General features: G+C 45.5%; 1 protein-coding gene across 1 annotated transcript in view; it reads right to left on the bottom strand.

The window, feature by feature from the left end:
• The window catches only part of MAN1C1 (mannosidase alpha class 1C member 1), an 88,422-nt gene that overhangs the window by 26,269 nt on the left and 47,637 nt on the right, over positions 1–14,516 (bottom strand). Inside the window, exon 3 of the mRNA XM_077838109.1 lies at positions 1,462–1,577. Within this exon, the coding sequence (XP_077694235.1) occupies positions 1,462–1,577 (116 nt within the window). The remainder of the gene's footprint in view (positions 1–1,461; positions 1,578–14,516) is intronic.

Here is a 14,516-nt window from a genome sequence, read left to right as displayed (position 1 = left end):
TGGGTCCAGCCCACTGAACGCTTTAAAAGGCAAGACCGGTACCTCCAGCTTGACTGTGTTTTATGGGCAGCCAGTGGAACAAACAGCACTGGAGTGACATGTTGCTGACAGCTGATAATCCAGCTTCCTCTGTTGAGACGGTTTGCTTTGTAGCTCTGAAACTGTTTTTACTCCCCATGCTGGCAAATTATCTCAGCAGCAAATGTGGCTACTTTTGAAATGACACCCTCTCCTTCCTTGTCATTTCTCTCTTAAGCCTCGCACTGAATTCCCCTCTCCAGTCAAGGCCACCATCCCACTCCTGCCTGTCTAAGTCAGCTTCTTGTCTCAAAGCCAATTTTTAATTAATTTCAACCCTTCTCTCCCTGCACTGCACATCTGACTCCAGTGATCAATCAATAACATTCATTTTAGTCTTTGCCGATCAATCTATTGTGTGGGCCAGGAGTAAAAGCTTTTGTCAAATCCAGATAAATTATCTCCCCATTGATTTTGTCCCTTGTTTATCGATTCAGTAACATACTTAAAAGCATTCAAGCTAATATATCAGATGTGATCTTCCTATTATGAATCCATGATGGCCATCCCTTCCCAAATGATACTTTTCTAAAAAGGCAGCTGCATTCATTTTTCACATGGGGAAAACCATTTTTCCCCATGTACTAACTAGGACAGACATAAAGAAATTAAAATTTTAATGGCATTTTGAGCTTAATGGCTTCCATAGACCACGTCAGGCTGTGGTCCCGTCTCGCAAGCGAAGAACAACTCCGTATGTAGATGGGAGACCTTCTCGGAAGATACAGGAAGGAGTGCTGGCCATTCTGTAGGTGGAGCTCCTCATTTTTCATACTTATCCAGTGTCCCAGCAGTGTGGTTGGGGTCAGGCCTATCGAGAGAAATTTGGGACCCCACCGCCTTCCCTTTCACTTTATTGACACAGATGTTACAAACATTTTGGGGTCCCCCACAACTTAAGGCCCTGGCACAATTGTCCCTCTCCCCCCCTCCCCTTCCCGTTAGCTTTGGAGTCCTGTGCTGCCTTTGAATAACACATAGAGGTACTGGTCAATAATTTATAAGGAGGTGTGTCAAAAAAATCCCCTCCTTAAGAGCAGGGTGATCAGTCTATAATTCGCGGAAAGAAAACCTGATATCATGGGGAGGGGGTTCAATCTGGGGGACATATGCTGGAGGTCTCCTGTTCACACTGATCAATCTTCCTTGGAGTGTCTAAAAATTAGAGATGGAAATTTTCTAACAGAAAGAGCATTACCCCCTGTTCAGGCTAATTCCACGGAAGACCTCAGGAATGAAGGATGGCTGCAGGAATCACTGGGTGGAGTTCTGTGCTCTGTGCTGTGCAGGGGGTTAGTTGGATCACAATGTTCCCTTCTGGTCTTGCAATCTATGAATCTGACTCATTGTCCCTTGCACTGACATTTTCAATTACTGACTCACCACATTCAAGTCCAAGCTCTTCTCCACCCAGCTTTTCGCTTCTTGGAATTCCTCCCCAAGCTCCATGATGTACAGAGTATCTAAGGCATCCACTATGGTAGCCCCTCGAAGGCCCCCTGTATCGGCAAACAAAGAACAACTTGTTTAAATCTTATTCACCTTCCGTTTTTGGATATCAACTGGTCAGGTTCATTTTCATTTCACCCTTTTAACACTAAAGGTGACTGTGCACGTTGGGGGAGGTGTCAACCTTTTAACACGCTCCCTCCCTGTTTCCAACTTTAACGATGGGGTAAAACAATAGCATGTTTGGACAGGATGAGAGCAATCGCTGAGATGAGGTAAAGGACTGCAACGGTACACGGCTGTATACTAGACGCAGCCCACACCAGAACTCCAGGTGGGAACTCCGCTGAACTTTGGGAATGTTCCGCTTGGCATTTGGACCTGAATTAAATGGACCGAGGCTGTGCAAGGAGCTTGGACCAAAGGCTTTCCAACAGGACTAGTGAGTTTGGGATCTTTAAAAGGGGCCTGATTTTCAGAGGGCAGAAAAATGGGCCCGAAGTTGGGCACCCAAAATCACTAGTCACGTCTGCAAATCTTGACCTTATTTTCCAGTTCTGGAATGTGCCTGCAATCAGGACAGCTTGTGACATTTCAGCCCAGCAGATGCAAAGCCTTGCCCTGACTTGGCTACATACCCAAACTGCAGCCTCTCTCTAATCTGGGCTGAAACACAGTTGCCCAGCTCCCCAGTGAGGTCATCACCAAACATGCATAGGCTGCCAGGGACCACTGTGCTAGCCAGCATGACCACGGAGGATGACGTTGCAATAGTCATCATGTGGTGATGTCCCTGGATCTGGATCAGTCCTGCAAGTCCACCAGGTAAGGTCCGGGCCTGCACCCCTTCGTGTGTCAATGGCGAGTTTGAGAACCCAGTGTGTGCGCGGGGGGGTTTTCGTCCATCCTGGCGACACGGCTGAAGAGCAGGCATGCAACGTACAACGTAATAAAATGAATGACTGAAGCGAGGCCAGAAGGCATCATAGTGTCTGTGTACAATGGCAGATGATCTTGCACTGTGTGTGGCAACTACAAACCAATCTCATTGTTTTCAGTCCCTGAAAGGTCTTTGTTCATGTTCTGCTTGGTAGGATACAGCTGCTCCTTCACAGACTTTGTCATCCGCAGCAGTCAGGTTTCACGGCAGGACTGTCCACAATGGACGCTGGACTTACCCTTTGGATTCTGGCTGACATAGCACGTGCTTAGCACCCACCGGCAGCCAAGCTCCCCTCCCTTCTCCCCACAGTGCCTCCTGCCCACCGCAGATCAGCTGTTCTGCGGCATGCAGGAGGCACTGGGAGGGAAGGGGGAGGAGAGGGGATGGGGCACGCTCGGGGGAGGGGGCAGAACTGGGCTGGAAGAGATGGGTCTGGGGCAGAGCAGGAAGAGGCGGGGCAGGGTCTTGGGGGAAGAGGTGGAGTGGTGGCAGGGCCTGGGGCGGAGTGGGGGCGGGAAGAGGTGGGGCGGGGGCTTAGCGGGGTTGAGCACCCCCAGGGCAAGTTGAAAGCCAGCCCCTGTGTTGGCTGAACTGTACAGAGGATTTAACCAATCTGCTTCATGTGGCACACAGAATCGACCTCAAAGTGGCTTTCGGCTCAGTCAGCACTTTGGCTTGCACTGAAAGGAGCTGGTTTCCAAATGTTCTGCTAAATCTAGTATATGATCTTCACACTGATATTGGTGTGAAAGTGTGCCTTGGTTCGTGACTTTTGCCACATTTCTACATAACCTCAGGTGTGCCGCAGGGATACATTCTCCTCCAGGCACTATTCTGTCGAGCTACTCACTGGATGTTAGGACTTGCCGTTCCTCTCATCGAAACCAAGGTTGGTCAAGAAGTGCTTCCAACCAAGACTATGCCGATGACACTGCCTTGCTTGTGGAGAAGTCACAAAATTTCAGCGCCGCTCACCACGGACTCCAAGGCGCCACCCCCACTGTGAGATTGAACATCTCATGACAGAAGACCAAGGTCCAGAACTTTGGAGCAGGGCCACCAGAACCCCTGGCGCAGGTGGGGTTGAGTACCATGGAGAACTGCTTGGTGAGGGCCAAGAACAATACTTCAATTTCTGAAAGACGATACTCAAGATAAAGTAATATTAATATATTGTTTGTTCTGTGGAACACTAAGCCTACATTTGCGGCATGCGGTGACTCATGGTTTCCCACTACAAATGTATGATATATGGCATTAGGTGGCAGCAGCGTGATTAAAAATGAAGCCCTTGGACGCTTAACAGAGACTTGGTGAGCTCAAGGGAGAGCTCCACTCACTTAACTAACAGAATGAATTGTTATCCATGAGTGTGCCCATTTTTCTCCAGCAGAGGGCAATGAGGCGTATGCAGACTAAGCACAGTCCCTCACAAATACTTGGATCTGCCATGTCAACCACGTAAAAACCCATGTCAGACTTTCCGTATAAAGTAATTGGGACTACACAGGAAGACTTTCAACAAAAGACAGCGACATTGTATCCTGTGCTGAGATGTGGAATGGTGATACGTGGAACTGTATCCCATGCAAGCTGGGATCAGTGTGATTTAAATAGTTCAGTACTGTGAACAGCAGCAGAGATATGGTCTCACAGGATCTCAGTGACACAGTTTCATTTCTGGTGGCTGAGAGTCCCTAAAAGTCCGTCTAGTCATCAGAAGGCAACGCAGCAGGGGAGGTGAAAGAGAACATGGGTCACTGGCCTGTGTGCATGGACTTTGAGATTGGAGGCCATCGTTTTCCTTCGTAACCAAATATACACAGCTCTTCACTTGGAAGCTACCCATTACCCAGCCCCCAAAAGGCAAATGAAAGCTTCTCCATCATTTCCTGCATTTTCCTGAATGCCCACTGGAGTAGGACTTCTGTGTGTAGTTACTGGTTTGCCCTTACGTCAAGATTAGAGGCACACAAGCATTGCTTCATTGCTGTCACAGATCTGTCCTTTGTCCTAAGAGAACTGGACCGCAGAGGTGGGTGGCCAGATTCAGCGTTCGTTTCTGCAGAGGGTGATGCTGCTGGTGACAACTCTCTTGAATACTGCGTGCAGATGTGGTCGCCTCATTTAAAAAAAAAAAAAATATTGGAATTGGAAAAGGTTCAGCAAAAGGCAACAAAAATGATTAGGGGTATGGAACGGCTTCCGTATGGGGAGAGATTAATAAGAATGGGACTTTTTAGCTTGGAAAAGAGACGATTAAGGGGGGATAGAATTGAGGCCTATAAAATCATGACTGGTGTGGAGAAAGTAAATAAGGAAATGTTATTTACTCCTTCTCAGAACACAAGAACTAGGGGTCACCAAATGAAATTAATAGGCAGCAGATTTAAAGCAAATAAAAGGAAGTATTTCTTCATACAAGGCACAACGTCAACCTGTGGAACTCTTTGCCAGAGGATGTTGTGAAGGCCAAGACCACAACAGGGTTCAAAAAAGAACTAGATAAATTCATAGAGGATAGGTCCATCAATGGCTATTAGCCAGGCTGGGCAGGGATGGTGTCCCTAGCCTCTGTTTGCCAGAAGCTGGGAATGGGCGACAGGGGATGGATCGCTTGATGATTCCCTGTTCTGTTCATTCCCTCTGGGGCACCTGGCATGGGCCACTGTCAGAAGACAGGATACTGGGCTAGATGGACCTTAGGTCTGACCCAGTAGGGCCGTTCTTATATACCACCATTGCCCTTTCCCTCCTAACCACAAAGCCTCAAATACTCGACTGATATCCAGGAGCTTTCAGGAGGGATGCTGCTGCTTTGGCTCAACTTCTTCGTCTCACATTTTAAATCAATTATATTAAACTAAAAATGGGTCTCAGCCAGAAATGCCAGGTCCAGGTCAGAACTTTCCTAGAAAGCATTCATAGTGGGACAGAACATTTTGAGTGCCCTCTAGTGGTGGTTCTAATTATAGTACTACTTAGTACAAGAAACAACTGTTGGATTACACCCAGAAACCTTCACAGGAAGTGGGGTATATTGGTAAGTTGGAGAGTGGGGGAAACGTGGAAATATGGGAATAGTTAGCAACAAACCTTGAGATCTCAGTCTTTCTTTATTTAAAAAATAATCCCCGGGGCAGACGACATATCATATTTCCCAAAAGGCAGGTGATCAGATCTAGATGTTTAGTTTGGACCAATTTCTATTTTAAATATTCTTGATCTGGAGAAAGGGGTAAACAGTGAGATGGCAAAGTTTGCAGATGATACTAAACTGCTCAAGATAGTTAAGACCAAAGCAGACTGTGAAGAACTTCAAAAAGATCTCACAAAACTAAGTGATTGGGCAACAAAATGGCAAATGAAATTTAATGTGGATAAATGTAAAGTAATGCACATTGGAAAAAATAACCCCAACAATACATACAATATGATGGGAGCTAATTTAGCTACAACTAATCAGGAAAGAGATCTTGTAGTCATCGTGGGTAGTTCTCTGAAGATGTCCGTGCAGCGGCAGTCAAAAAAGAAAACAGGATGTTAAGAATAATTAAAAAAGGGATAGAGAATATCTTATTGCCCTTATATAAATCCATGGTACACCCACATCTTGAATATTGTGTACAGATGTGGTCTTCTCATCTCAAAAAAGATATACTGGCATTAGAAAAGATTCAGAGAAGGGCAACTAAAATGATTAGGCATTTGGAACGGGTCCCATCTGAGGAGAGACTAAACAGGCTAGGACTTTTCAGCTTGGAAAAGAGGAGACTAAGGGGGATACGATAGAGGTCTATAAAATCATGAGTGGTGTGGAGAAAGTAAATAAGGAAAAGTTATTTACTTGTTCCCATAAGAACTAGGGGCCACCAAATGAAATTAATGGGCAGCAGGTTTAAAACAAATAAAAGGACGTTCTTTTTCACACAGCGCACAGTCAACCTGTGGAACTCCTTGCCTGAGGATGTTGTGAAGGCTAGGACTATAACAGGGTTTAAAAGAGAACTAGATAAATTCATGGAGAACTAGATAAATTCATAAATTAATGGCTATTAGCCAGGATGGGTAAGGAATGGTGTCCCTAGCCTGTCTGTCAGAGGGTGGAGATGGATGGCAGGAGAGAGATCCCTTGATTATTACCTGTTAGGTTCACTCTCTCTGGGGCACCTGGCATTGGCCACTGTCGGTAGACAGGATACTGGGCTGGATGGACCTTTGGTCTGACCCAGTATGGCCTTTCTCATGTTCTCCTTTAAGAAAGGCACCCTGACTTACTTTGGTGATTTTACAAGATTGTAGTTTTGACGCTTTTCAACCAGTCAGCACAGGACTGACTTTACGAGACGCAAACCAAGACTTGATTGCGCATCTACAGATTGCCGGTTTCCGAATGCCGTCTGCAACAAAACCGGGGTGGGGGGGAAGCACTGGAGCCAATCACTGTAACTTCATTTGCTCTGACTGACTTGGAAAATGATCGTCTAACTGGCACTATCTACATACAGAAGAGCTGAAGCCGGAGTCAAACAGCCACCACAGCTACAAGATTGGTCTTAAAAAAAAAAAGAAGAAAAAAAAACGCTAATGGTTACTTAGCATGTTATAAAATGCAGTGACCATGAAAACCAACATTGGCTCAGTCAGAGGTGGTTTTATCAACCCTAATGATTCTGTAATATTAATGATTATGCGATTTTTATGCGCTTTCCTATTAGCAGGGAGAAACGTACCAGCACTGAGCGACATGGACACAGGCAAAACACTTTCAGAAGAAAAACAGTGAAACATTGCCCGAGGCTCAGCCCATTATTGTGATCTTCTGAGAGTAACATACTAATGGGCTCGATTTATTATGATGATATAATCCACCACGCCTTTCATAATCTGCGAAGAGACAGTAATAAAAAGTTGGATTTGCCGAAACTAAATAGGGACAAAGAGACAAAGTCACCGTTTTCTGGGATGATTAATTTAAATGAAAAATAAAATAGTGTTTGAATTTACAGAGCTTTTTATGTTTGCCTTCAAATATATGAAACCCTCTGGGGGGGTTTAGAAATATGCTTTGCTCTTTGTTCCAGTATGATTCGGAGTTGCTTGGCTTTCCTTTCTGCCCCTGTATTTTATAAAAGAGAGCGCGCTTCACTGATCATCTGTCCCTTGCCTCGTATTAAACTGTTGGTTTAAATATTCCTTGAACACAGGGATATTGGAGGAACTGCAGACTGTGTGTCTTGTACAAGAGTCTTTTAGATGTTGCCTGTCTTCTGTGCCACGTCCGAAGTGATCTCTGGCATCTGCATGTGACTTTTTCCCTAAACCCAACAAACTTATTGTAATAATAAATGAGACACACCTTGTAAATGAAAGTCATCTCAGAACAAAAACAAAATTTGAAACAATTCTGTGGCTGTCCAGGACTTCACAGTTGCATCTAGGCTGTACACCAGGGTCTCGTGGCCAGATCACGAGCAGCCAGACCCAGTAGTCGGAGCCGGAGCCAGAGCCCACTGTCACAAGACAGGGGCCGAGAATCGGCTGGGTTAGGATCCTGGGAGGTCAGAAGCAGGAGACAAACGGAGATGGGGAATCACAACTCAGATGCCAGGAGTCAAGTCAGGTCGGAATGCTAGGCAATCAAGCCAGGGAAGCAGGAGCGAGTAGTGATAGCAGGAAGCACAAGCACCCAATCCAGTGCAGGGAGGAGAGCAGTAGTTTTGCACAGCTTTCTGTTCCTGCTACTGGCGTAGGACCAGTGGGACAATCAGCTGCTCTGGGACGCCACCATTTGGACCTCAGGGGCAGAGTCTGACCCTGGGGTTGGGCTTTGTGAGTCTCAGGTAAGCTGTTGCCAGCAGGCTACGGGTGGAGGGTTGGAGCATGGTGGTTCCCATGAACCTTGGGGGCCCAGGTTTGAGATCCGTGGGTCACGACACAGGGCCATTCAGAACTTGAGAGGGACCCAGATCTTCTAGTTCCAAATACACAGGCCACTATAACTTTTCCCTACAAGAGTTTCTCCGAATGGGGGGCAGACCCCCTTGGGGGCACAGAATGTATTCTGGGAGGGCGTGAGATGCTTGCGGGAGTGGGGGGGACGGGACACTTACTATGCACATTTTACCCATAGCAATGAGTAACTAGCAAAGCTGATTGCTCCAGACACATTGGGTCCTCAGATGGCGCTGTGCAGTGGTGATGACTTTCTAAGTTGCCGGGGGGGGGCTCGACCCCCTCTCTGCCCCAGGCCCCGCCCTCATTCCACCCCTTCCCCGAAGCCCTCTTCCTGCCTCTTCCCGTCCCCACCCCACTCCATTCTGAGCGGGCCCTGCCCTCACTCCTCCCCCTGCCTCTCAGCGCCTCCCGCACGCTGCTGAACAGCTGATCCGCAGTGGGCGGGAGGTGCCAGGCAGAGGGGAAGGAGCTAATGTGGGGGGCTGCCAAAAGGCGCTGTGCATTTGACTCTAGATGGTGCTCTGCATTTTGATGGATTTCTGTGAAGCTTGCCTAGCATTATACAAAGTCGTTGCCATCTGTCTGTTAATCCGTGTGCTACGATGTGGCGTGCACATTTAATTGTAAGCATCGAGCACAGTCGTAGTTTTGCTTTTGCTCTTATTACACTGGATCATTGGCTCATTCTTGCAACAGAAAAAAAAAACCCAACTCAAACGAAAAACAAGCTGAAACCGATTCAAGTGAAGCACCTGTAGCTGTGTTGGGGGAGGGGGCGTAAACTACTACACACACAAAGAAGGGGGGTACGATCAAATAAATTGGAGAATCGCTGCCCTATAGGAGAATATTCATTAGCAGTTAGTTGTATAGGGCTTATGACACACAATCCAGTGGTCGTGATTCCGTCCAATATACAGAAGACAGTGTTACCTATATGCTAGCCAGTTTGTTACAATACACACAGACACACTTACAAAGGTGATATCTTGGCTGATATACTGCATATTTTGAGACAAAGCGAGACTTTTTCAAAAAATATTTCACCTTTCCAGAGCTATAGATCTAATGAAAGAGATAGAATCAAAGCAGAAGCAACTTTAAGAGGAAAAGAAACCAAAATCCTAGCCTGTCAGAATCTTTATACACTTGCTGTCAGCCCCCTCTCTAAGCTACTGGTTTCACTTACTCCTTTGTTACAGTGACACTGGGACACTTTTAATAGTGGGGGTGCTGAAAGCCAGCCCCCTTACCCCTGTCTGGGGGCGGGAGCAGGTCCATGTCTCTGAAAGCGGGGGACTCAAGACAGGAGCAGGCTAAGGCTGGGGCCACAGCTGGGGGAGGGAGCGGGGCCGGCAGCCGGTCCCCGGAAGCAGGGCTGGCAGCCAGAGCCCCGGGCATGGGGCCAGCAGCCAGAGCCCCGTGTAAAACCTGGGGGTGCTGCAGCACCCCCCACACCCATAGTTCCCAAGCCTATGCTTTGTTACGGGGTTTTTAACTAGAAACCAAAAAATCTGCTTAAGAAACACTAGTGCATAGAAATGGCAGCTCTCAATTTAAAGCATGAAAATACCTCATGGACAAAGCACCTTCCAAATGGATTATTTCTCACACAAACTAGGTCATTAAGGGCTGGATTATGTGTCTTTTATTTAAGTTATGGCAGCAGAATCAGGTCCCCAGAGGAAAAAAAAAAAGTCCTACTTCTACCATGCCACCAACAGCCAGCAGAGAAAAGGAGAGACACACAGCACTGCCATAAAGAGCCTGACCCCTAGGCATAACTCCGGCTGAATTGGACAGGCCAGACTCAACTCTGCAGTAAAGTCTTTGCAACTCCCATTGATTTCTCTCCTGCACCTCTGGGGCAACCTATCAGACCCCAGCCAGGGCTCTGCTTTGCTCATTCGTGGAAGGTCATCTTTAATCACTGAGCATACTTCTCAGATCACTACCCACTCTAGAGAGATAAAGTATCTGATTACTCAAACATCGGCTGGCTCCAGGGTAATCCCAGGAAGATTACAGTCAGACAAAAGACAGCTTTGGAGATTGGGGTATCCTGCCCCAAAGCTGAAGGTTGAGAGCAATATGAAAGAAAAGACCTATTCTTACCCTGGGGAGATGTTTTAATGTTACTGCCCTTGGAGTCAGATGGTGATTAATCCTTTGGGATTCCTCACCACCACCACTCTGAGACCTTCCCAATCACCAGACAGAAGCCACTACTTCTTTGGGGAAGGGGAGGAGACGCTGAGGCACTCCCTCTCCTGTTAGAGGGAGGAGGGGAAAAGACACCATTAGTGGACTCTCTCTCTGCCCTCTGACCCAGAAATCGTCTCGAGAATAGCTAGATCCAGCTCTAAGCAGGAGCGTGAAAGGGAAGATGTTTGGGACCACCTGGCTTTTCTCTCCAGCAACAGGAATTTGGCTGTCTCCAGAGATAGGTGTGGACTATAGACTGAACTAGTCAGTAGCCAATGGGCTAAATGTCCAATATTTTTTTGGCTTGAGACAGATTCCTTCTGCTACCTGCAGCTGTCTCTTCCTCCTACAGCCATCATCCGGGTCCACTCACTGTGCACTACTCCTGCTTGTGAAGGTAATGGCCACTTATTAACCAACAGGTAATATTTAATTTAATATGGAATGAAAATTTAATTATAAACTATTTGACATCTCTCCACCGCCCCACACACAGAGAAATGCAGCCACCTGGGGGGTGAAATGTGACAACTACTTAATACTGCCGGCTAATAGAATACAACAGAGTTTAGGTGCAGGACTGGCGTGAAAAAGCACAACACTTCCAACTCAAATGATGGACAGAATTTTTAGGTAGGTAGAATGCAAGCGAACATGGCCATAATAATTGAGCTGATGCTTTTCTCACCGAAGAGGCCATGGCCGTTTTCGTGACTACAAGAGCCTCTGTTTTAAGTTTTCATCTGAGAGAAGACAAACAGCAATCCAGAAGAAGTACTGTATAGTCGTAATACAAAGCTTCAGCTCATCACTTCCAGGGAAAGCTTGTACCACCCCGTTCTAAGCCTCAAGTGTGTTTAATCTTTTAAGAGAGAAGAATGGAGACATCCAGGAAGGCAACAAGACAGCTCTGTTTCTATTTTTACCCACTCAGAGAGCAAATCATTCATCTAAGCTCGCTAATTTAATTGCAAAAATCACCAACAAATATTAAGTTAATGCAACGATCGTGACAGGTGCTGAATGGACAGCTCTGGAAACAGGATCCAGTATTGTACACACCAGGCAGGAACAGTACAAAAGTCACTGCAACAGCCACTGCTAACATGCCTCAGAACTAGCCTGGAGGGAACCAAATCCAGGGACGAGAGGAGGGTGGAATATCCATGGCTAGTCAATCATGGAAGAGTCTTCATGGGACTTGCTGGAGGCTCCAGCTTTCAAACAGGGTGGATAAAAATCAATGATTAAAAAAAAATTTGGATTTTTTTAATTTAAATCGGATTTTTTTGATAAAATGGTTTTTGAGGGAAAAAATGATCTAAAGATACATTATAGCTGACAGATATCTCATCATGGAATAGGGATTATAAATTCTAATTCTATAGTATGAGACAATACATTCATGTAATGTTTAAGAAAAGTTTTGTAAATGAGTTCCAATAGTTCATGGATTAGGGACCCAATCTTACGGGGTTCCACAGGCTTTTGTATAGATTATTTAGGTTAATCTTTCTATCTACCCAATGGGACTCAGTGCTCAGTCCAGAAGATACCATCCAAGATGCTTAGTTTTGCAGTTCTCAAATTGTGGATTTGTAACTGCAGAGGTAACATGCCTGTTAACAGCAAAAATGATTTTAAATAAATAAATAAGTAACATATAGAGGTGAGAAATATCAGACCTCAACTCTATTGTCCCTCTGCAAATTTGTGTACGCAGAGTCAATCCCTTACCTCTCTCTAAAAGTGCAAAGTTTCAAAAAGTTCAACGAATAGAAGATTGTTGGGTGCGGAATAGATCTGGACAAGGAGAAGAAGTCTGGAAATAAATGTGAGAAGTGAGGGACATATGCTTGTTCTGTTAAAATATTAGATGTTTGTGTTGAAGTAAAAATCCAGAATACTTAACGTTGTTGTTTTAGTTAAATTAAACAATTTAAATTTCTGTCTGGTGATGTTCTCCTCCTAATACAGCAAGGCAAGAAAATCATCCAAATATTAATGATTAACCTGTTGAATTGGAGATATTTATGAAGTCATTGGGAGATGAACTATCAGCTTCAATTAGAATCATAGAATATCAGGGTTGGAAGGGACCCCTGAAGGTCATCTAGTCCAACCCCCTGCTCGAAGCAGGACCAATTCCCAGTTAAATCATCCCAGCCAGGGCTTTGTCAAGCCTGACCTTAAAAACCTCTAAGGAAGGAGATTCTACCACCTCCCTAGGTAACGCATTCCAGTGTTTCACCACCCTCTTAGTGAAAAAGTTTTTCCTAATAGCCAATCTAAACCTCCCCCACTGCAACTTGAGACCATTACTCCTCGTTCTGTCATCTGCTACCATTGAGAACAGTCTAGAGCCATCCTCTTTGGAACCCCCTTTCAGGTAGTTGAAAGCAGCTATCAAATCCCCCCTCATTCTTCTCTTCTGCAGGCTAAACAACCCCAGCTCCCTCAGCCTCTCCTCATAAGTCATGTGTTCTAGACCCCTAATCATTTTTGTTGCCCTTCGCTGGACTCTCTCCAATTTATCCACATCCTTCTTGTAGTGTGGGGCCCAAAACTGGACACAGTACTCCAGATGAGGCCTCACCAATGTCGAATAGAGGGGAACGACCACGTCCCTCGATCTGCTCGCTATGCCCCTACTTATACATCCCAAAATGCCATTGGCCTTCTTGGCAACAAGGGCACACTGCTGACTCATATCCAGCTTCTCGTCCACTGTCACCCCTAGGTCCTTTTCCGCAGAACTGCTGCCTAGCCATTCGGTCCCTAGTCTGTAGCGGTGCATTGGGTTCTTCCATCCTAAGTGCAGGACCCTTTGGTAAATGAAATAACCAAACAATCATTCATTTTCTGATATAGCTGTAAAACTAATCTGAAAAGTTTTCAAAATAAATCACTGTTTACAAATGTATAGTGTGTACCTTCTAAAAATGAAACCTACATCTATCTCTGAGTTGTGAAGAATATGTATTAAGATGATAACAACCAACAAGAATGCACTTTTATGTAGAAAACCATGATTAAATTGAGTCTTCCTGACTAGTGATTTAAATTGTGATTTAAATAAAATCCATCCTGCTTTAAAAACATTTAACATTATACTAGACAAGGCACTGATAAGCGATACCATAAGGAACAGTCCTGCCCCAGCAGGGGTATGAACTGGACGAGTTAATGGGTCTTCTTTACCCTGAGTTTCACTGTTTTTAACTGCTGGCCTCTCTTGAGCCTGTCAAGAAAGGTGTCAGTTATGCCAGCAGCGGTGATGGTTCGAATAAACTGCCAAGGGCTCATTAGGAGGTTTAGCATGTATCCTTTGGGCCACATGAGGAATGCTGGGGAAGACATATGTCAAACAGCGCATTCAAAGACACTAACAAGTTTAAATGTCTGTCACATAACTATAGCATTAAACTTCTAAGGGACTGTCTACACTTAAAACACTCCAGCTGCACAACTGTAGACGCTACCTACACTAACGGGAAGGATTCTCCCACTGGCATAGGTAATCCACCTCCCCGAGAGGTGGTAGCTAGGCTGAAAGAAGACTTCTTCTTTACCTAGCGCTGTGTATACCGGGATTTAAATTGGCTTAGCTACACTGCTCAGGGTGTGGATTTTTCACACCCTATCAGATGTCGTTAAATCAACCTCATTTTCTACTGCAGACCAGGCCTAAGTAACCACTGACCAGGGTGCTCTGCGGTACAGGCAACAGTATCTGAATACAATCCATAATTTTTCTCTTACTTCCATGGCTTAACAGTGAAGCCTCAGGTTTACTTTCATGCTAAGACAGAGATTTGCATTGATTATATTCAAGATGAACCCATGGATTTAGCCAACCCGCAACAGATGTGTCATCCTAATA

The sequence above is a fragment of the Eretmochelys imbricata genome, chromosome 19 (genome assembly GCF_965152235.1).
Source record: "Eretmochelys imbricata isolate rEreImb1 chromosome 19, rEreImb1.hap1, whole genome shotgun sequence".
Lineage (NCBI taxonomy): Eukaryota > Metazoa > Chordata > Testudines > Cheloniidae > Eretmochelys > Eretmochelys imbricata.
This window is presented reverse-complemented; position numbering and strand designations above follow the sequence as displayed.